We start from the raw sequence: 23,077 nt of genomic DNA on the forward strand, positions 1-23,077 counted from the left end.
AAAGAATGGAAAATCAAAAAAATTAGTTTCATCTCAAAAGTATCAATAGAAGTGCTCCTATACTCCTATAAATCTGAAGAAAAAAAAATCCAATTTTTCTTATATATTTTTTTTTTTTTTTTTTTTTGGTCTTTGCTTCCTTGCAACTACTATTTTTCCCTTTCAATCTTCAGATACCATAATTTTTGCTGAAAAACATTTTTTTAAAACATGGCAGCGTCAAACATATGCTTCGCCGAAGATTGCGTCTCTTGTTTAGATGTTAATCCATTTGCATCCAGTAAAGGTTTCAATTATTTTGGAAGTTTATGTATTACAATATATGCTGTATTATGTTATCATATTTTATTTATTATTTCCAAAATGTGATTTATTTCTTCACTTGAATTTGGTTGTTGAACCAAATGAACCAAGAAAATGTGACTAAACACTCATATCCTTGGATTTAGATGAAACTTGGCCTGGTTTTTCTTTCCTCTTACATATTCAAAAAAGCATGCAAAAGATTTTTGATGAGTTTCAAACAGTTTAGGTTTTTTAACCTGTTAAAAGTTTTTGGGATATCTGCAGAATTATTGTTTACAAACCAGTGTTGATATAACTTTTAAGAGAATAATTTAATGTGTGAGGAATTGAGAAAAATACAATTTAAACCATTAAGTAATTTTAAACATGGTCGAGAAAACATCTTGAAATTATGAAAAAGTTTTTCACTAACTTTTGAGCTCCACACCCAGTGGAATATCACTGAGAATGAAAAAGGATTAGCATGCTTATTACATTTTTTTACTACCACTGTTATCGATTGTATTAAAAAATATATTCTGCCACATAAAAGAAATTGTCACATTTTCTATTCCTTTGTAATAACATTTTACTTTAAGCACACACAATAAATTTAAATCACTTGTAATTAAACTGCCAATATTTTGCCCTCAAGTCAAAGGCAAGAAAAATAGACAGTATGAAGTGTTCCAGCCAAGAATTTACACTGGCTCCTTATCTGGGAATTATAGCAGAGTGCTTTAATTCCACAAAAATGTCAACACCAACATGCATTCTTACAAACATAAATATATATCCTTATCTGTACAGAGTGTCCCCGTTAAACCTGCAAGACCTCTACTTTCACAACCGTTAGGCTTAGATGCAAACCTCCAATTGCAAAAATTGTCAGAATAAGATGCAGCGTTAAGATTTTAAAAGTGAAAAAGAATATTAGTGAAAAACTACAATTTAACTTTTTATATGACCTTCATAATTATGTTTAGAATAAATATGAATCATAATTATATTTAAAATTATGTTTTGATTTTTTTCTTCATTGTATATGTAGCATTACATTTATTTTTGGAGTAAGTTAAAGTCAATTCAATGTATGGCTCACACTCATATGTCACTGAAGTTTTCTTATGCCTTGTGGAAATTGCAAAGGGAATGCAACATAAAATAGTAAAGTTCAGAAAAAATCAAATTTTGGCATTCCCCAAAGTATAAGGACTCCAAATTCCAGACATAGTATGGTACTTGCTGTAACATGTTGTTTGAAAAGTTCCTATATTTGGGAGGAAAATATAATTTCCTATAATTGTTTTGGTGAATGTCACTTAGGCCTGATATAAGTTTATACAGAAAATATCTTGTAATTACATGATTAGACATAATGCTTTTACAGACATAAATGCTGATTTAAAATAGAAATAACTTGACATCGCAGCAAATTTGTGTTTGTTATTAAAAAAATGTGTACCATATTTTGGTGACATTCCTTGAAAAAGGTAAAAACTAGCGCCAAGTTTGTTCTGAAACAAATCTCAATGTAATTAGAACTAAAAATATATGTACGAACAACTTTGCCGCCTTACAAAAAAAAAAAAAAAGATCTATGCTGTAGTATGAGTGAAAAGATTTTTTTCTGCTAGGTGCCCAGTTTTCTTGTAATTTGTGTTCACACCATCAGAAATCAGCTTTAATCTCATTCTATCTCATGTGCAGGTCTAAATTCAACCATTTGTAGATAGACTGTCATCTTAAACCGTAACAGCAGCGTTTTCTGCACAATTGACTTCTAAACCATTCAGCTGCTTAAAATCTTGTTTCTTCAACACTTTTGCCCTGAATCTCTTTTTGCCTTATGTGTAGGGTTCTATTTTTAAAATAATATTTTGCATTTATAGCTTTATTTTTTCCTCTTGTTGACATATCTTTCTACATCTATAACTTGAACACAGAAAGATGATTATTTTGTAATAGATAGGATCTGCGAGAATGCGCTTCTTACTACTCGGCGCTTTCTGGCTGATTCTACCAATTACAAATGATGTTTCCACTACAAAGTCATCCGCCATCTCTCTGTGGTCAAGCTTTACTTGTTTTTGTAAATATCATATTAAATTTAAAAAGCATTTTCTTGATTTACTAAGTATGATATCGTTTCAAATGTTATATATGTTCATGTTTCACAAATTTGAAATGTTTCTATATATATTTCCCCACAGGCATCATACTGAATGCCCTGTCACGGGTTGTACATGTAAATGCATGTCATTGGATCAAGTCGGAAATCTAGCTTCTGTAATGAACAGCTGAAAAAGACTCTTCATAGGATTTTCAAAGGAATAATTATTTTTTGTTAATAATTTTAAAGCAAGTTAAAATTTTTGTACTTTTTCATGCTTGAAATGCTAATTTTTAAATTGTGCTTTTGTGTATGATTCAATCTTTGAAATAGGATGTTATAAATTCTTTTATTACAAAAATACTGTGTTAAATTTATATTCAGTTTCAAGCAAGTTTACATGTATAGCTTGACCACAGAGAGATGAAGAATGAACTGGAAGCGGAAACATTTGTCATAGGTAGAATGAGCAAGAATGCGCTGAGTAATAAGAGGTGCATTCTCGCTGATTCTATCTATTACAAAATAATAGCCAACAACATATTACAAATAATATTTCTGCTTCCAGTTCATGCGCCATCTCTCCGTGGTCAAGCTTTAGAATGATTCAATGCAGCCTTTCTGTTGATTTAAAGTGTGGATAAGATGAATGTTATTCTACAATTAAACTAACAAAAAAAACTTTCGCTGTAGGTTAAGTATTTTTAAAACCTTGTTTCTTATTATTCAATTTATTCTTTGAATCTGGTGATAACTAAGTATTAAACCAGGGATGTTTGTGATCCGAAATTTCCGAACCAATAACACACTCGAAAACTTAAAACAATTAAAAAAAAAGAAAAAAAAACTTTTAAAATGGTTTTTTTTTCCAATGATTTTTGTGTGCATATTTGAAGAGTTTTTACGGGATAGTTTTAGAGGGGAAGGGGTCGAGCTTACTCATAATTTCCAAAATTTCAGTCTTTAGAAAATTTTACTTGGGTCCACTATCACCGCTGTATTAAACAAAAACTAAATATGGGTGAATAACATTGTGACATGCGAAACTGCTAAAGATATTTCATACATCTATCAGCAAAAAAGTGTGACTTTTGAGATATAGCTAATTTGAGTGAAATTTTGTGTATATCCAAAAAGTTCACTTGGATTAATTATTCTTCATGACCACAAACCTCAAATCGCCTACACGGGGCTTTTTCTAGAGAAATCAGTTTTTCTAAGGATTTATAGGGTTTTTTGTGTTATGTATAAGACATCGCACTTACACACTTGTTCCTAAGTTAGAGATGATGATATAGTTATGATGATTGTCTGGTCCATGATACAAAACCCCTGCAGTTACCAATTTTATTTAGTTTTATCAGGTTTAAAGGGAGTCTTACCTCAGAGGTGTTTGTGATCCGAAATTTCGGACATTTCCAAAAATTTTGGGTTGTCGTTTCCGAAAATTTTGGTTTTAAAAATTAAATTGTTTTTTCAATGATTTTTGTACACATATTTGAAGAGTTTTTACGGGGAAGGGGTTCGAGCTTCCAAAAATTTGAGTCTTCAGAAAATTTTACTTGAATCGACTTGCACTCGTCTTACCTTCAAAAGATAATTAAAATTTTGAATTCATAGGGTTTTACCCATGATAATACAACTGAAAACCTTTTAGTTAGAAAAGCACTTAATGTTCCTCATGTATGATACTTTTTAACTCAAAATAATTAATGCCTTTTATAATCAATAGTCATTTTAGCTCAAGTTTTCCAAATGAAAAAAAAAAAAGGAGTTTTTAACTGGAGTATTTGAAGATAATTAAATTTTATCTAATACTGCTAAATATGCATTTTTTTGCGAGAAATTGTTTTTGGGGCCGTCTACAAATGATGTCATGCTTTGACGAAGGAGGAGGGGGGGATAAAAACAAGTGACAACATGCACATTTTTATGAAAATATGCTAATGAAAAATAGCATGGTGTGACAAAGGGGTAGGGCGGGGGTCAAATGTATGGAAAGAAAAAATGACATTTATGAACATCCCCTTCATACTTTTGTGAAAGAAAAAAACTCGAAAGAGAAAACTTTACTATGCATCAATACATTTCACATGGAGCACAAATGAGTACCAAATTATGTTAGATTTCATGCAATGAGTTAGAGTGGCTGCAAAAAAAAAGTCACAGAAATACGTTTTCAAAAAATGAAGAAATTAATTCATTAGCACATATCTTCAAAACATATAAATCAGTTGAAATTCAAACACTTTTGTTTTTGAAGGAATCTTAAATTTTGTTCCGAAATCTCCCAGAAACAGACTCCTTAAAAAGTCAATACTTACTTCAAATTCTCAGTTCTGTTGTGTGTGTGATTAATAATCCCTTTACTATTTTATTTCACCACTCATTGAATAAAATCAATACATGTTCGTAAGATTTACAAAAGTTACTAGATATTCCCAAATTGCTGTAATATTCAGGAAGTTTTTCCTTTTAGCATTGAAGTTGTGATACTTGATATATAATGTATAGCTGAATCGAAAAAATAAAAGTATTTTAATAATGCATTTCAAATAACTAGTTACAAAAGCTTTCCATTCCTAAAACTACTTGCACATATGAATCACTTTTTGTAAAAAGCGCATAAGTCCCCCAACTTTGTGAATTAATGGTTAAAGAATTTCAATAAAAAAAATGAAAAAATTCTCATAGTTTAACTTTTCAACTGTTATCCTGTCTGACCACGGATTGCATGGAAAGACAAACATCCGTTTTACAGCCGAAAATGGACGAATCTATTATTTTTTAGCGATGCCAGCTTTTGCAGAAGCAGAGTCTCATTCAAATGAGCGGAATATCGGCATCAAATTTTTACTTTCCCCCTCATTCAGATAGATTCGTCTTATCTGGACGTTTGAAAATTCCATACAATCCGTGGTCGGACAGTACTGAGATTCGTTTAGTGTATATTGTCAATTAGACTGAGGTAAAAGAGCTAAAATAAACCATTTTGTTCAAATATTTTATTTTATACTACACGTCAAATTTATTTTTTGAACAATTTTTTTTTTTTTTTTGCATTAAACAATGAATAATTCCTTATATCGATGAATAACCCCTTTTAAATGAAACTGAAAACTAGAAAATCAGCACAGGCTCAAGGCCGCAGAGAGCCAAGGTGGACCCCTAGTCATTTTGGTCATCAGACCCCCCTCCACCCCAAAAAGTTACCAAATTTTCAGATTCTGAACCAGGCCGCTAGTTTTTGACTAGGCTGACATGGGCTCTTGTTGGCCCTGCGTAGGCTGAGAAACAAGCAACAAATGATTATGAGAAAGAAAATATCGCTTTCTGAAATATTTCCGTTAAAAACTTAATCTTTAGCTGGAACTGCTAGTCCAAATTGCAAAACTTTCTTAAGCTTGAAGTACAGTAGACCCTCCTTTTACGCGGTTTAAGATTCGACACCTTCAGTTTTACGTGGGTGCGGCAATGCAAACAGATTAAATTTTTCCCCTCTTTCAAAAATCCAAACTACTAAAGATTGCAGATTATGCGTAATCAGCTGCATTTTGGCGTGCTAATAATTGAGCTTGGGCCCCTGGAGACATCTTATGCGATTGTTTCCAGAACTCTTTCGAGAAGCAAAGTTATTAAACTCGCACAGTTCAGAACTCACTGGAAGAAGAGTTTTTAGGAGTGACAAGAAGACCAAGTCAACAAGGATATCAATGCAGGTGACGCACAACCAAAAGTAATTTTGAGCCATTCCTAGACAACAGAAATGATCTTTCTGTTTTGCTAGTGAAGGAAGATTCTATCATGCAAATGATGCAAGTGATCATGGATGTGCTAATGCTCTGCAAAGAATTACAGAGAAAAATTCTTAATGACTGCCAAGATTATCATAGCCAGCTCTTCTTTATAAACAGAACTTGAAATTAATTTATGTTTTCCTTATGCATAAATGTCAATGTAAGTACACATCAAACTTATTATACAATTAGTCATCACTGGAATGAACTATTTTGTTATCTACGGAACCAAACCCCATTTTAACACTATTATTGGGTCTCAGTTTACGCAGCAGTTCCACGGAATGTAACCCCTGCGTAAAACGAGGGTCTACTGTATTAACTCGTGTAATATGCATTTGCAGGTTCTGAAGCATACTGATTTAATATAATATAGTGTTAGAAATCGATAGTTTCCACTAGTCCAAGACCACGGGGAAACTGTTTCAAACCACCAGAAAATAGAATTCAGTAGTCCACGGGACCAGTGATTGATCATCTGTCAACTGAGCCATTTCATATTTTTTTATATTTCAATAACTTTTTCCAGTAGAATGCACCATCGGATTCATGTTTTGAATTTCAAATTAAAGCAGTCAGCTCCATTATACAAATTAAATGAGCCAAAAAACACCTAAATAACATGCAAATAAGTTTATGTAGAAACATATTTTATGTTAATCTACATTTTATATTAAGCAGGCCAGTATATCTTCATACCCACTGCTCTGCAGGAAGTTTCCTTTTTTTTTTTTTAAAGGATTTTCGACACTAATATGTAACAACTGCTAAAGTTAATTGAACTTCTAAAAAGGAAAAGATTTTACAATTTAATCTGAAAAATAATTCAATGTAATCTTAAAATAAGAAACTTTTATTTTTTATTAAAAAAAATTTATTTGTCTGCATTCTTTCAATTTCAATAATTAATAAACACTGGTATAAAACAAATTGAACAAAGTTGTTTTCACTGCAAAACATAAAATAGCACATAGGTTATATAATATGTAAAAACAATTTTACATACATTTAAAAATAAATAAATTCTTTACAACTAAAAGCAAATAATACACAACTCACTTTTGTAAGAAAAAGTGCAGCTTATCATCATAGATGATAACACAATCTGTGTCTAGAATGTAAGCAGACTTGAAACACTTGCAAGCAATTTGTTTCAATTATTTGTGCCTCTTACATTTCCATTTAGGTCTTCTCGCAGCTTCAACAGTTTTAATAAAAAATCAACTTAAGGTCAAAATAAAAGAAAAACAGTAAAAAATCAACATATTTGATATCAATCGGTACCCTGATTATAGATGTACACAACACACACATATAAATATATATACACATATATATATATATATTTGTAAATATTAAAAGATTACAATAAGAATCTTCTCAATCTTTATACTTTTTTTAAATGCTCATCCCTGTGTCTTTCCTCCCAATCTTCCAACTGGCAATCCAAGCTGCAATAGTAACGCTGTTCCCGGAACTTTTCCTCGTAGCAACGAGCACATATCTTGTACGTTTTGCGCTTCGGTTCCTGGGCCTGACAGTATGCGCATATTTTGAGTTTTGTTCTCCTCTCCGGCTTTGCAATCCCAGGGGCCAACTCCTTGGTGATGTTACTAGATTTCAAGGATTCCTTTGCATCTTTTTCTACTTTACAAGATATCACAGTATTTTCTGACTGGATTAATTTTAAAAATTCTTCTACCTTCTTGTCACTGTCATTTGGTATCACAGTATTTTTAGCATCAATCACATTATTTTCATTACTCCTTTCAATATGTTTTTTACCCTCAGGAGGGACTGCATTATTTTGGACTTCTCGACATTTAGGAAGTTCCGCAGCTTCGCCAACCAATTCTTCAGTCTTCACCGAATTTTCTCCAGATGCTTGTGGTGATGTCTTCAGATCATGATTATTTTCATCCGTTATTGGTTCATCCCAAGGCACATCATTTTCACAATTATTCAGCTCCAAAGACTCAAAGCTGTGGTCCGTATATGCCAAGCTGCTGTCCGAATCTTCCAGGAGCTCTAAAAACTTTTCTAACCCGGTTTCTATTGCAGCTCTAATACAGGGATCAATATAACGCTTATCAGCTTTAAGTTTTTGCTCTGGTAGATCAGTTTTTGAGAGATCATCAGGATTTTGTATTGTTGCATTTTCTATTTCTCTGGGACCATCATTATTATTTGCAGCAAGATCAGCTGCAAGTTTCTGCTTGGGTGTTACATCAATTTTTGAAAGTTTATCAGGGTTTTGTATTATTGCATTTTTTACTTCATTGCCACCATCATTATTATTCATAGTAAGTTCGGAGGGCTCTTGTTGGCACTTTGGAAGCTCCTTATTAGTCTCAGAGGACACCTTTTTAGCTTGTTTATCTTTCTTCCGTGATTTATTTTTTTTAGATTTAGTCTTTTTTTCAGTTGGCACCACTGGAACTGTACACTTACAGGCTACACAGCCTGAATCAGAAGCATCAGAGGACTGAACTACTGTTCCATAAACTACATCTCTTGTACTAACTCCGACCGTGGTAAAGGAAGTGCAATCATCTGGCAAAACATTTTCTTTATTTTTGGCTATAGTTTTATTGGCAGTTTTTTTTAATTTTTCGTAAAACAATTTGCATTTATCAAGACGCAAGTATTCCTTCATCAACTTTTGAGCTTTTTCGCGTAACAGCATCTGAAACACAGGATTTTCCAAGTTTTCTAAAGGAAAATTAAAAGTATTATTCGGAGAACAATTCTGTTTTTTCGACAATTTTTTCTTTAGGCGTGCTTTTATGCTAATTTTTTTCTGGAACTGATGATAAGAATTGAGCATTTCTGGCCCAAAATAACTAGCACTTTGATCTAAAAAATCTAAAGGATGTTCATGTGCTGAATGTACAAATGTTTCAATGTTTTTGCTGTGTGCTTCAGCTAAGGTGGCAACAGTTCTTTTATTTTTTTTGCAGGAATAGATCTCTGCCGAAAATATATTCCAAAATTCTTTATTTGCTTTTTCGTCAGATGTCGCATCTTTGAGATTCGTCTCGCAACTTCGTAAGCAAAGTTTGCTTCCTTCACATATAAAAGGCTCTGTGCAACTTGCATCATGTCTTATTTTGCGTCGACAGTGAGAATGCGTACTGCAACTCTCAATCAGAGGTCTAATCACACCGAATGCTTTCATTTCCACGTTTTCTTTCGAACTTTTGAGAGCTTTAAATATATTCAAATCATTTTGAAACCGTTCACAGCAGTCTAATTTTTTATGATTGCTAAAAGTGTTATGAATGTTACAAGTGAGCAGCAGTTTCGGCAATTTATCTTTATAATGGTCTGCAAGGTAACGATTAAAACAAGTTGGACGGAAATTGTCACTCAACCAGTTTGGATCTGGCATCCAGTACAGCACCTGATTATCTATACTTTTTTCTTCTGCAGGAGTCAGTTCATGCTCTGAAATCCAACTTTTCAAAAGGTATGCAACAGCATTATAAAAATTCATGTATAAATAATAGGTTGAAAATATTATGTCGGCCGGCAGTGCGTCGTCAAATTTAGACGCACCAAATATGTTGGTGAAGGCATCCTTTGTTTTGGGATCGTCCAGAGAAATGCGAGGCAAATGCTCCAATTCGGAATTTTCACCTTCAGAGAAAAACTCTAGAAAATGAACTATAACAATAATCAAGTGCTCAATAAATAATTTTGCTTTTTCAGCATTTTTTTCAACCAATTGCTTATGTATGCAAATAAAAGTGAAACTAAATATCCTCTGTGGTGTTGTTGCCAGCGTCACAACATCAATGCAATCATAAAATGCGGTTTCAAATGTGAGTAGAAACCTCAGCCAAAATGTCTTTCCCTGTGATATCCACATTTTCTTGAAGAGATCTGGATGTGATTGTAAAAAAGCAAATTTCTCTTTGTCTATGTCGGTGCTGAAGAGATCATTGTCCTCAAAATGCAAATTTATGATCTTCATACTGAACAGTGGCAGATGGGAAAATTCAATACTTCAGTAAGTTCTTGATGGTAAAGTTGATTTTACTTTATTTATTTATTTTTTTTCCAATCCAACTAAATAAACAGAAAAAAGAGACATGTTTTAAATTACATTGATACCTGAATAAAATAATTAAAATGTGCAATCATGAAAAGTACTTTTTATATTAAATGAGACTTCACTTAGCTACTTAGTGGTCCATATTCCGCCATTACATGTGTGATTTTCTGATGCTGTTTCTTTGCAAACAATAAAAGTTTAGAAGAAGTTATTGAAATATTTTTTTTTAGTATGACAACAAAGATCTAGGATTATTTTAATGACAATATTTTTATTGCGGTAAAATTCTAAATTTTTTCATAAAATTTTAATTGTACAGTTAAAATTTAGAATAACACAACATAGTGTTAAAAGTTTAAAACATAACGCTATCTAGCATTATGTGTCTGACTCAGAAAATCTGTAAAAAGGCTACACCTCATTTTATTTCATAATTTTCTGTGAAGTTTCGAAAGTGAAATGAAGCATGTTTTTCTAACATGTGTCTACATGAGGTACATATTCCATACAGTAATTTTTATCTGAAGCTCATATATTGCCAGTAAAAAATTAATACGTTCTGTTAAGTGTGTAAGACTTTAATGTTTTAATACCTGCCCTCTTGGAACAAAGTGTCTGGTCACTCCACTATTACCACTGAATTTATTCTTTGTACTCGAAGCTATGTGATCAGGATTTCCCCTACCCACATAACTTAAACATGTGCTCACAAGTGCCATGTCATCTACATTAGAATTTTTTTTTTTAAAAATAAAGAATTTTTAATTTAATTACAAAATTTCAACGTTGCATAAATTTACATAAATGTTCATATAATGGATCGATTAATTTAAAATATGTTTTTACACGAAGAAGACAGTGATAAAAATACGGTCAATATCTGCTAAAAACAAAGAAGCTCTCACCACAAGAACATAAACTGGATCCTTGCTCTGAAAGTTTGGTTAAGAAGTAGGGCTAGTACTGCCATTACTTGAGATTTTTTAAAAAATTTTTGATTGGGGCAGTTCTCAAAAGGTGGGAACAAAAAAGTTAACTTTGAGCAATTTCAAAAATTTTCGAATTTGATATCAATTTTGCTTTTATTCTATAGTATGCATACCTAGAACACAATATATGAACATGAAAAGACAGCAGGTTTTGTAAAAATTGTTAATTAGCAAATTAAATCAGCAGTTTGTAGGTAACAGATTTTGGACATTGTTGTCCTGTAGGTACCGGATTTTGGACATCATCATAATGTAAGTTTCACCATTTTTGACAACTGTTAATCTGATTTTTAACTTTTCCAATGAAAATTTTATTTACTACTTTTTGAATTTTGCAATTTAATGATAAAGAGGATATTAATGAAGTACTTAAATGGCTATACATACTGCTCTTTACATATAATAAAGTTTGGAATGATTTTGAAGAAGTTCATGAAGGTAGAAAAAAGCTTCTTGGAAATAATTATACAAACTTGTAGTTTGATTTATAGGGACAAATAAGGAATAAAAATAGAGACAAATAAATACGACATATATATTTTAAAGGAAAAATAAACAAAATATGCTTTAAGAAAGAATGTAAAAAGTGACATCTTTTTTAATAATGATTATTTTTTCTAATGTCATAAGAATTAAAACGATGTCTAAAAAAATTATTGAAAAAAGAAATTCGTATTTCTATTGGGAGATCGTTTAAATTATGTTTCCAAAAGAAAGAAGAGAAAAAAAAATTCTAAAATAATAAAAGCGGCGGGGAAAAAAAAAAATTGCTAGCGCAGGTGATAAAGTCGCCAAAACTGGTGCAGATGACGATTAACTACATTTGTCATTGGCGATTTTCGCGCAAAAATGGCTTTCGTTCGATCATAACCAGCCATGTTTCTACTGTAATTTATGTATTGTTCAATGTGTAACGTATTAATTATGCAAAAAATACCAATGGATTAAAGAAGATAACATCATAATAATCTTTTTTATTGATGTTAGAAGACAGTGGATTATAAAAAAATTATAAATAAACGGACAGAATTATCGGCGGTCAAGATCGTAACGCTATTTGGACATCTCACATGTATGTTTAAGAAAAATTATTTTTCTTTTAAGATATTGCATAAAAGCTTATGAAAACACTTTTAAACAATTAAAAAACTGATTCTGAGGATCGATAAATACCTTTAAAACAAAAAACATCATATACTTAGTTCTCAAAATAATAGCATTGTAAAGGTCGTAACTTTTGGACATGCATCAAATTTCAAACTTACTTTTTTCTAAAATCGTTTACAAAGTAAATAATCTGTCTTTAGTTTGTGTGTATTTGTGTAAAATATTAACAAAAAAATATTCAGACGTAAGATTCATGCCTTTAATTTTTTTTTTTGAAACGTATGGAAATAATTTAAAAAAAATTTTTTTTTAATGGTACATTTGCTCAGTTAACGTTTTGGTATGTCCAAAATTGTGCCATTTAGCAAAGAAAATATTTTTTTAAGGGCATTTGAAGAGCTTTTTTTTCCATAATTTATGTCAATTCTTGGTCTCTATACAGCATTATAATTTACCTCAAAAATTTTAGAGTTAATTAAAATGAAAGGTTATTTGGTGTTGAAGCTTCAAAGTTGAAGTCTGTGTTTGCTCCCACCTTTTGAGAACTGCCCATTGACGTTATCCTGGTAAAACATACAATGTTAACATGTGCCCCCTTTTCCCTTATATTTATTTAATGAGTGTTCATCACTCTCTTCTGCTAGAAACACGTTTCAGCTGCTCAATGCATTATATGCTTTCATAGAAACTTCTTAAAACTTCATGTGTTTATTGAATAAAAAACATATCAACAAATACCTTTTTTTTATGGGGCTCTATAATTATGCAATCTCGGAGTGACACAAGACGATCTTCAAGAGTTAAAAGGTTAAAACCATAAAAACATTTCTCGATAACTTCAAAGCAGTGAATTGACGAATGGAAGAATCATTACAAAACAATTCTTTCCATTGGTGAAAAAGCTCATGCTCTTTAGCATGTATGACTTCGTTTGAATTTTTATTCAATTTGTATTGAGAAAATTTTTTAAAAAATGCTTTACTCTATCAACGTCTTCAATCCGCTACCCTTAATTTTCGGACTATTCAAGCCACAGTTCCATCTACAATTGAAACTGAAAATAGATTTTACATAGATGTACATTTCAATCAGGCGTGAAACTTTTCAAAAAGTCCTTCCTCCGAGCCAATCTTAAAAAGGCCAAAAAAAGAAAAAAAGCGACAAAAATCCACCCAGTGGCAGAAAGTTTTGCAGCTGTCTGCGACAAGCTTTTAGAACTTCTTAATCTCTCTGAAAAATTTCGAGCGTTGTTTCAATATAAAAAATAATAACTGAGTCTTCTTTTAATAATTATTTTTTAAATAAGGCAGGATGTGCCACTCTCCCTTTCTCCCAAAGACGATGGCGCACTTCCCTAAATTCTTTGAGGCACTCCCCCTCTCAAGAACAAGACACCCCCCCCCCCCCAAAAAAAAAAAACTGAGACCAAAATCTTTCTCAAATTACCTCCTCCTAAAAGTTCAATGGTGCAATCTGATGACCCCTCTGTCCTTGGTGGGCACCTGACATTTGCAGACATCCGTTGGCTATTGAACAGGAGACCGTCCAGGATTTTTCACAGGGTCCATTTTATTTATGAAAAATCAATTCATTTTGTGAAAAATCAAATAATTTTGCGTGGGGGGGGGGGGGGGATTGTAAAACAAAATTTCAACGCGGGTGTTTTTGTGATATTTTTTTTTCCGTTAAAAATATTCATTTCCGTTAAATAATTGAAACAAAAAAATAAAATTCAAGCAGTGGTTGAGCATTTAACTCTTGAAACTCTTAAAACTCTCAGAATTTCGTTTAAAACTTATAAATTTCGTGATTTCAATAAAAATAAAAGGAGAATTGATTTGTTTACCTCTTAACAAAGCGTACTAAATATCAAAAATTCAGTTTTCAAAGCGGATGCAAAGAGATTGCAATTCTTAAAGTGAAGACTCCAAAGGTATAAAAACGGCTCATAAAAGAATTAATTTTTTAAAAATTGTTTTAGAGTTGCATTTTAGAAGCCTGTGAGAAACCGTCATTAATATCTATAGACAACAGTTGCAGCAAAACTAAAATCCTACTCAGCATTTAAGTTTTTGACTCATAAACAAAAACAGAATTTCGTTTCAAAATCTTGAAATGATGATTTTAATACTTTTCATTTATTTGCCTCCATATAAAGCAAAGTTAGGTTGAAAAAAAAAGAGTAAAATTTAAATTCTCATATCAGATTGCATTTTTCAAAATAAAAGCACTAAAAGTAGAAAAACGGTAAATAAAAGTTTATTAAAATAATTGAATTTTAGAATTACCATTTAACAAGGGTGCATATTGAATTTTATTAATATCACTGACATATTCACCGAAAAATTCGGAGTCGCGAAAAAAAAAAGGATGAATAAAGGTTAAACACCAGACACTAAATGGGGATAATTTTAAAGCTGGTGACCGTATCTGAAGCAATCACATTTCAATGCGCTGAAAAATGCTTTTTTTTTTTTTAAAGTCATTAGCAGGGGAAAAAAGTTCTTGCACTGCATTTTTAGAGAACTTTATAACAACACCACTGCTAACCATATGATAAAACAATAAAACAAACAAGCAAAGTTATTCACTGTGTTAGCTATGTATTGCTTGCATCCCAGAAATGTGCTGACTTTTTGTTGTACACAGAAATATGCGTTATTTTGATTTCAGATTTGCTTTTTCAGTAAACAATTTGAAAAAGATTGTTTTGTTTTGGTTTATAAGTGCGCAGACAATCAATGGGAAGAAGAACAATAACATGTAGGATCATTCTCTCCCTACGTTAGCAGTTCATTTTGTCTCCGACAGTTGTGGACAGCTGTTTTTCCCACTACCGACAACTGGACAACTTTTATTTTTTTAGCGCGGACAGAATTGTCCGCACGAGAGGGTTTCATTGTCAGCGACATCGTCACCGCGGCGTTTCTGCCACTGGGAAAATCCACATGATAATGTGAAGTCAAACATTGATTTTTTAATATTTTGTATGAAGTAATAGATTTGGTTTCGAATAAAATTAACACAAGATTTGATAATTATTTTTCTGTGCTGGGTTGGATTTTGTAAATGAAAAATAATATGTTTCAATTATGAGTAAAATTTTTAGCATGAGGCAAGAAAAATTACAAGCAATATACCGAAAAGACCATTTATCACACCCAGAGACTGCAGTTTCGTCCTCGTTATGTACTCATCAATCTGGAATAGTAAATAACAGAGCTGGAGGCAGATGACATCTCATTGAAGCTGAGAGTGCCGATGAGACTAGATTATTCAATGATAAAAAATTAAGTTGCCTGGGTGATTTTGAAGAGCAAGATATGAAAAGTGTTTTCACACATAACCTTGTAGGCTTCAATTATTTTTCAACTATTCCAATCAGATCAGAAAGATTTTTATGTCTCAGGAGGTTAGAGAATTATTTTTGAAGCACAATGGGCAAAAAAATTCAAACAAATTCATACATGCTAAAGGGCATGAGCTTTTTCACCATCTTTTCTGTTTAGCTGTACTGGCAAAACAGCATGACACTGGATACTTAGTAGATTAGTAATACGATTCCCTGTTCTTCCGAATTCCAAAAATTCATGCATTAAAACTTTTCCAAAAGGTATAAAAACTTTTGTATCAAGATGTTTTGTATGATAACTTATTAGAAAATGAATCAAAATTTTAATTGTTTCTAAACACTAATTTTTATTTATTTTTAACAGATTTTATGACCACTTCCTGTTAGCTATGTATGTTTCGGACCACACTGTGGTAATACATATTTAACAAACTTGACCCCCCAAATGAAATGCTGATGCCGCCCCCCCCCTGGGGAAGTCCCCCCCCCCCCGAGCTGTATGCATATTTTGAATAAAAATTATTTTTTCCTCAGATCTTATTTCTTGGAATATTGAATAGATTTTGCATCTGTATTTTTCTGGCATTAAGAACTATTGATAAGTGTTAAGACTGAAAACTTTTATATGAGAGGAGGCATCTCTGTTTAAGCAATCAGCTCCCCTCCCCCCTTTAACACATCTCTACACCGGTGGCAGGTACTCCCCCCCCCCCCCCCCCCCCCCCCCCCGCCGAACCGCAAACAACAATATCCGTCCACATTGTGTTCAAACACTTTATGCATAAAATGTAAACAGTTAGTCTCTTTTCAATTCATTAGTTATTTTTGAAAGTAAATATTTGAATTACTACTTTGTTTCATGGCTAATAAAATTAATTTGTGTTATCCTCAACTAGGTGTCGTATTCCTGACCGATATTTTGATTTTTATTGACCCTCAAGCAATACCAGAAACTTTTTGTACCAGGCAGTTCTAAAAAGGTGGGAACAAAAAAGTTAACTTTGAGCAATTTCAAAATTTTTGAATTTGATATCAATTTTGCTTTTATTCTATAGTATGCATGCCTACAACACAATATATGAACATGAAAAAGACAGCAGGTATTTGTAAAAATTGTTAATTAGCAAATTAAACTAGCAATCTCTAGGTAACAGATTTTGGACATTGTTGTCCTGTAGGTAACGGATTTTGGACATCATCATAATGCAAGTTTCACCATTTTTGACAACTGTTAATCTGATTTTTAACTTTTCCAATGAAAATTTTATTTACTACTTTTTGAATTTTGCAATTTAATGATAAAGAGGATAGTAATGAAGTACTTGAATGGCTATACATACTGCTCTTTACATATAATAAAGTTTTGGAATGATTTTGAAGAAGTTGATGAAAGGTAGAAAAAGGCTTCATGGAAATAATTATACAAACTTGTAGTTTGATTTTTTGGGACAAATAAGGAATAAAAATAGAGACAAATAAATAAGACATATATATTTTTAAAGGAAAACTAAACAAAATATACTTTAAGAAAGAATGTAAAAAGTGACATCAGTTTTAATAATGAATATATTTTCTAATGCCATAAGAATTAAAACGATGTCTAAAAAAAAATTATTGAAAAAAGAAATTCGTATTTCTATTTGGAGATCGTTAAATTATGTTTCCAAAAGAAAGAAGAGAAAAAAAATTCTAAAATAATAAAAGCGAGGGAAAAAAAAATTTGCTAGTGCAGGTGATAAAGTCGCCAAAACTGGTGCAGCTGACGATTAACTACATTTGTCAAACTGGAATCCCCCTCTGGTAACCTTTAGCTTATCGTATACTGTGTTGTCGCCAACGGAGGTTTGCTTGGCAATTTTCGCGCAAAATGGCTTTCGTTCGATCATAAACAGCCATGTTTCTACTGTAATTTATGTATTGTTCAATGTGTAACGTATTAATTATGCAAAATACCTATGGATTAAAGAAGATAACATTATAATAATCTTTTTTATTGATGTTAGAAGACAGCGGATTATAAAAAAATTATAAATAAACGGACAGAATTATCGGCGTCAAGATCGTAACGCCATTTGGACATCTCACATGTATGTTTAAGAAAAATTATTTTTCTTCTAAGATACTGCATAAAAGCTTATGAAAACACTTTTAAACAATTAAAAACTGATTCTGAGGATCGATAAATACCTTTAAAACGAAAACATCATATACTTAGTTCTCAAATAATAGCATTGTAAAGATCGTAACTTTTGGACATGCATCAAATTTCAAACTTACTTTTTTCTAAAATCGTTTACAAAGTAAATAATCTGTCTTTACTTTTGTTATTTGTGTAAAATATTAACAAAAAATTATTCAGTGTAAGATTCAGGCCTTTAATTTTTTTTTTTGAAACGTATGGAAATAATTTAAAAAAAATTTTTTTTAATGGTACATTTGCTCAGTTAACGTTTTGGTATGTCCAAAATTGTGCCATTTAGCAAAGAAAATATTTTTTTACGGGCATTTGAAGAGCTTTTTTTCCATAATTTATGTCAATTCTTGTCTCTATACAGCATTATAATTTACCTCAAAAATTTTAGAGTTAATTAAAATGAAAGTTATTTGGTGTTGAAGCTTCAAAGTTGAAGTCTGTGTTTGCTCCCACCTTTTGAGAACTACCCTACCCTTAAACCATAGGTTTATGCAGGGGGGAGGGGGGAGTCATTCTTCAGCATGACCCCCTAAAACTGTTTTCTGTATCCACCCCAGTCTGTCTCTACATAGTATAAAATGAAGTCTCCAAAAAGCGACTGTTTGTTTGAACACACAAAACTCGGGAACTACCTGGCTGATTTTGGTGAAATTTTCACAGTATCTTTCTTTTAGCATTGGAAAGGTTTGCAGACCGGTTCAAAAAAAAAATAAAAAATCAATGAGAAGTTCTTTTTTTATTCCAATTTAGGCCGAAGTTTCACATAAATTCCCAAATTATGGGGGTGAAAAATCATTTGCATATATTAGTATTACATATCGTTGGAAAGAATAGATTTTTTTGCGTTCTACGCAATTTGTTTCAATGCTCTACCTTAATTACCGCGAAAGTTATTTGCGTCTTTAGCTCGAATTTCTTTATGCCTAGCTGAAATTTAAGCACTATTTCTTCACTAAATCTATCAATAGAAAGTGAAGGAATTGTCCCACAGTTTTCTTTTTAACACCATTGGAAAAAGCGATATTTTTTACTCCAGATCCATTTCGACCTATGGTCCAAAAACTAAGCTTCTATCTCAAAAGGAAAAAAAGTTACAAGTCTTTTTAAATGAATTTCAAAAAATCTCATTTCCATTCAAATTGTTAACCATTTTCTTTCACATTTTAATTCCTTAAACTTATTATATTTTGTGTTTCCATGGTTACTTTTTAAATCCATCTTTCTCGATTCAATTTCTTAAAAGCAGGGTTCGAAAATATGGTATTTTAATATGTATCGGAAATTTTGACTTCTATCCGATATTTTCAATCAGCACAAACTCAAGTCTTCAAAATGGTAAATGAATCCTCAAATCACTCTTCATTTTCTTACATTGTTATTACAATATGTAGACTTAAAATTAACGCTTCTTTTTATTATTTATATCTTATATTTCGTTTTACATTTCTATCAATATTGATGGAGTTAATTTAGCATTAGCTGTTTCACTCATCTTTCTTCTGTAAGCTACTTTTACACAGTTATACGATTCAGAAATAAAAAATATAAAATTGCTACATTATGAATCATTTTATGAATATAAAGTAAAAAAGGAATACTATTTGTTATATAAATCATGCATTAATAATTCATAAAAATATAGTACATAATTTTTTGGTTATTTTTAATAATAAATCAACAATATTACTACGATTAACATCATTTTTATATTAAAAATACTGTAGTTGAAAAAATTGATCGAAAATATCAAACTATCATGATATTTTCAAAATAAATATTGGATATATATCATGATATATATCGGGGAACCCTGCTTAAAAGTACTTTAATATCTGTGATCATTGTTTGGGAGGGAAATTTTGCATGATTTTTTTTATTTATTTATTTAAGCCTGATTGTTGAATATAGGTCACTTGACACAATTTTTATTTTCAAGGTGAACTGGGCAAAGCAGCTAGCTTCTAAGCATTTAATTTACATTGTTTTTGGTTAGATTCAATTTTTTCTCCACTTACCAATTGCTGTTACCATGTTGTTAATATAATTGTATATATAAGGTCCCTTTTTTTCTGTAGCAAAAACTGAAAATCTGTTGGAAACCCTGATACTGGGTTTTAATGCTTTTCGTTTTTGTATAAATGAATTTACTTAAACGAGAAGTTATGCTACATTTGTTAATAAATAAATTTTTTCACTTTTGAAATGAATTGCACTTAAGTTTGCCTGTTTGTTAATTTTTTACTTCACGGAGCATTCTTGCAGAAAGAAATTCGGTCCAGAAAATTTGTCGCAGAAAGTAAAATAAAATTCTGCCACAGGGAAGGGTACATTACAAGTATTTCTAAGCAGCAGAGAAGACGAGAACTAAAAACAGTTGGTCAAACAATCCCTGCTGAAGTACTGTGAAAATTGATGAATGATGCGTCTCTGAAATTCTATTTCGTTCACTTCTTCCAGGATATTTTGTTTAAAAACTAAAGCTATGAGAATAAGGAACGGTTTCACTAAGATATCTTTACAATGGGAGGCGGATATCAGGGTCATTGGGCTGCGTTAATGCTCACCAAAATGCTGCTGAACTATAACAAGAGTTGGTCTTTCTTTGACATACAAAAAAATAATAAAAAATGAAGCGTTTATAGCAATGAGCCAAAAAGCAACCACTGCTTTCCAAAACAATTTACATTGTTTAATTACTTAGTTAATAACAATTATTGTACATGATATCCCCCCCCCCCCTTAACATTACCTTTGAATCAATGTGTGGTTGTTGTGCATCTTTCTCCAGTGGACTTTTATGTATCTTGAAAACAAGAGCTAATTCAAAAAAAAATCCACTACCATATTAGTTGTTCTAGACCTTAAATTAGTACAAATTGTCTATTTAAAACCAGAATGCAAACTAAGTTTTTTTGTTAACTAACGTAATCAATGCCTTTTCTTCCTTTGGAGTAAAAGAAAAATTAAACTGATCAGCATTAAATGGGTACTTATAAATTATTCAAACACTTTGGATTTGGCTAATACTATTTTTAGTCTTCAGTTATTAACTTTAGTTGTGAACTAAGAAAAAAAAAATCTGCTCATAACTGAACTAATAACTTGAAATACATCCAAATTCATAAAAAATAAGTTTTTTAAGGGCTTTTTAAGCGTGCATCTATAATGTATCTTAGAAGCTGCATAGCTCAGATCAGCAAGAGTAGGTTTGGTGAAAAGGATTTAGAAAATCATCTGAAAAGGTTTATCTCTAGTTTTGGATTTATCCATTCCAAACTTCAACTTAGAAATATCAAAAAGAGGTTTTTGACTTGACTAAAAACCACAGTTAAAGCCACCAACTGTCAAAAACTTTTCACCCCCTCCCACCCCCCGATTCCTTCTAAGATCCGTTTCACAAACATTTTTTTTAATGTAGAGTCTGAAACATGTCACTTTTTTTGCCATAACTATTTAATTTACTGTTTGATTAGCACAAAATTTTACTCTGATTTAATCCTACCAGAAAAGAAACTCAAAATAAAACAATGTGCTGATCAAACAGTAAATTAAATAGTTATAACAAAAAAAGTGATGTTTCAGACTCTATATTTGGACAAAATACTGTAAAATGGCCCATAAACAAACACAGCATCTATAAAGATATCACAAATCAGTTAAAACCCAAATTTTCAACACATAGCAAGACTTCATACAATTTCAAATTTCAGAACATAATGCATATTTTTAAGTTTTAGCTTACAATTCACAAAGTTGAATGTTATTGCCTATAATAATAATAATTCTCAAATAGTGCCATTTTAAATACTATTAAAGACGGTCAGATGTAGTAGATGAAACAGATTGTTAATTTCGGCATTAAAAAGGGTTTGTAAACAGGACATTTGACTCGCAAAACATGATACTGAAGAAGAGTCCTAGCAACAATAAAATAACTCACGTTTCACTAAGCGTCCAGTGTTTCTATGGAAGTATAATTAAAAAAATGCATTGTCTTATACTAAAAGAATTGTGATTTAAAGCGAACATGTAACTGTCATGAAAACACAATAGCTATAAAAGCTTTGCATGCCAATACATGCGTTAAAATATTGCTTTAATTTAATACCGATTTCTTTCTTAAAAAGTTGGAACACTTTTAAGAGTGAGATTTTTTTTTAAATATAAATACGAAAACATGTTCTTCGCGAACAAATATTTTCCGAATCATGCATTCAGTAAGGATTTTATGGGATAGGAAATTAAATGAAACAGCAATCGCCAAAAATGTTTTTTGAAAAACAATACCCGCGAATTTTACTGCACAGCATATGACAACATTGCTTTGTCCATATGTCATACCTGAATAAATTCCTTATTGATGCAGATGCTGAAACGGTAAATCCTTCAAAAAATAAGTCATTAACATGCTTTCTATATTTTCTACTCCAATTAACTATTATCAAAATGTGTAAAGGATTAATCTGTGGATATTTAAAAAGGAATATTCAATAACGTTGACAACCGAGTTTTAAGTTTGATGACTGCTTATGCTTGGTTACAGTTACATTTTTTGTAGGTTAAAAAGAAAAAAATATCTGGAGTAAGTACAAGAAGGATTCATGTGGCTAGGGTGTGAGTTTGGGCTATTTGTACAACTCAGTGCCATTCAAACTTCAATTTGAATCCTCCAGTCGGTTTTCCAGGCCGGTCATGTGGTGGCGCTAACTTTTGTTGGCGCTAAATTCGGTTTGTTTTCTTCTACATTTCATATTTATGTATTTTAAAGTTGTATGAAATTATATACGCTGTTGCTATCTCCCCCTTTCTCAAAGAAACAGTTCTGGGTTTATTAGAAAAATTATTCCCAATGCATTGACAATTTCATACATTTCTTTTCATGTATCAATTTACATCTTCCCGACTAAGATTTTTGATAACAATTTTAACATTCGTTTAAAATATCATTTTTTAGAAAATAAACTATTGACATTTGCAGACACTTTATTCAAACTCATGTTTCTATGAAAAGGGAAGATAAAACCTCGAAAATGTTTCATTTACTCCTTCATTCGAAAATAAAAAATACTTAATCTTGAAACCGTATTTTGTTTTTACATAAATGGACCGTTCATTTTTCTCGTTGCCTGCAGATTTCTTAACTTTATCCCTCTCCATGAGCACAACATTTTTTCATTCACTCT

General features: G+C 31.4%; 2 protein-coding genes across 3 annotated transcripts in view; one reads left to right on the forward strand and one right to left on the reverse strand.

Moving 5' to 3' along the window:
• The window catches only part of LOC129220004 (GATOR complex protein MIOS-like), a 79,852-nt gene extending 76,357 nt beyond the window's left edge, over positions 1-3,495 (forward strand). The window contains 1 exon segment of the mRNA XM_054854330.1: positions 2,499-3,495. Within this exon segment, the coding sequence (XP_054710305.1) occupies positions 2,499-2,589 (91 nt within the window). The 3' untranslated portion in view covers positions 2,590-3,495.
• A 3,600-nt stretch (positions 3,496-7,095) lies between these two features.
• On the reverse strand, positions 7,096-22,403 carry LOC129220315 (uncharacterized). 2 transcript variants are annotated; one of them, XM_054854715.1, is made up of 2 exons: positions 22,236-22,403; positions 7,096-10,266 (listed from the first exon to the last, which is right to left on the reverse strand). In XM_054854715.1, exon 2 carries the CDS (start codon positions 10,169-10,171, stop codon positions 7,583-7,585), a length of 2,589 nt encoding a protein of 862 aa, XP_054710690.1. In that variant the 5' UTR covers positions 10,172-10,266; positions 22,236-22,403; the 3' UTR covers positions 7,096-7,582. The 2 variants fall into 2 exon arrangements, with proteins under 2 accessions (XP_054710690.1, XP_054710689.1); XM_054854714.1 differs by lacking the exon at positions 22,236-22,403 and adding an exon at positions 18,527-18,585.
• Between the last annotated feature and the right edge of the window lie 674 nt (positions 22,404-23,077).

The sequence above is a fragment of the Uloborus diversus genome, chromosome 4 (genome assembly GCF_026930045.1).
Source record: "Uloborus diversus isolate 005 chromosome 4, Udiv.v.3.1, whole genome shotgun sequence".
NCBI lineage: Eukaryota > Metazoa > Arthropoda > Arachnida > Araneae > Uloboridae > Uloborus > Uloborus diversus.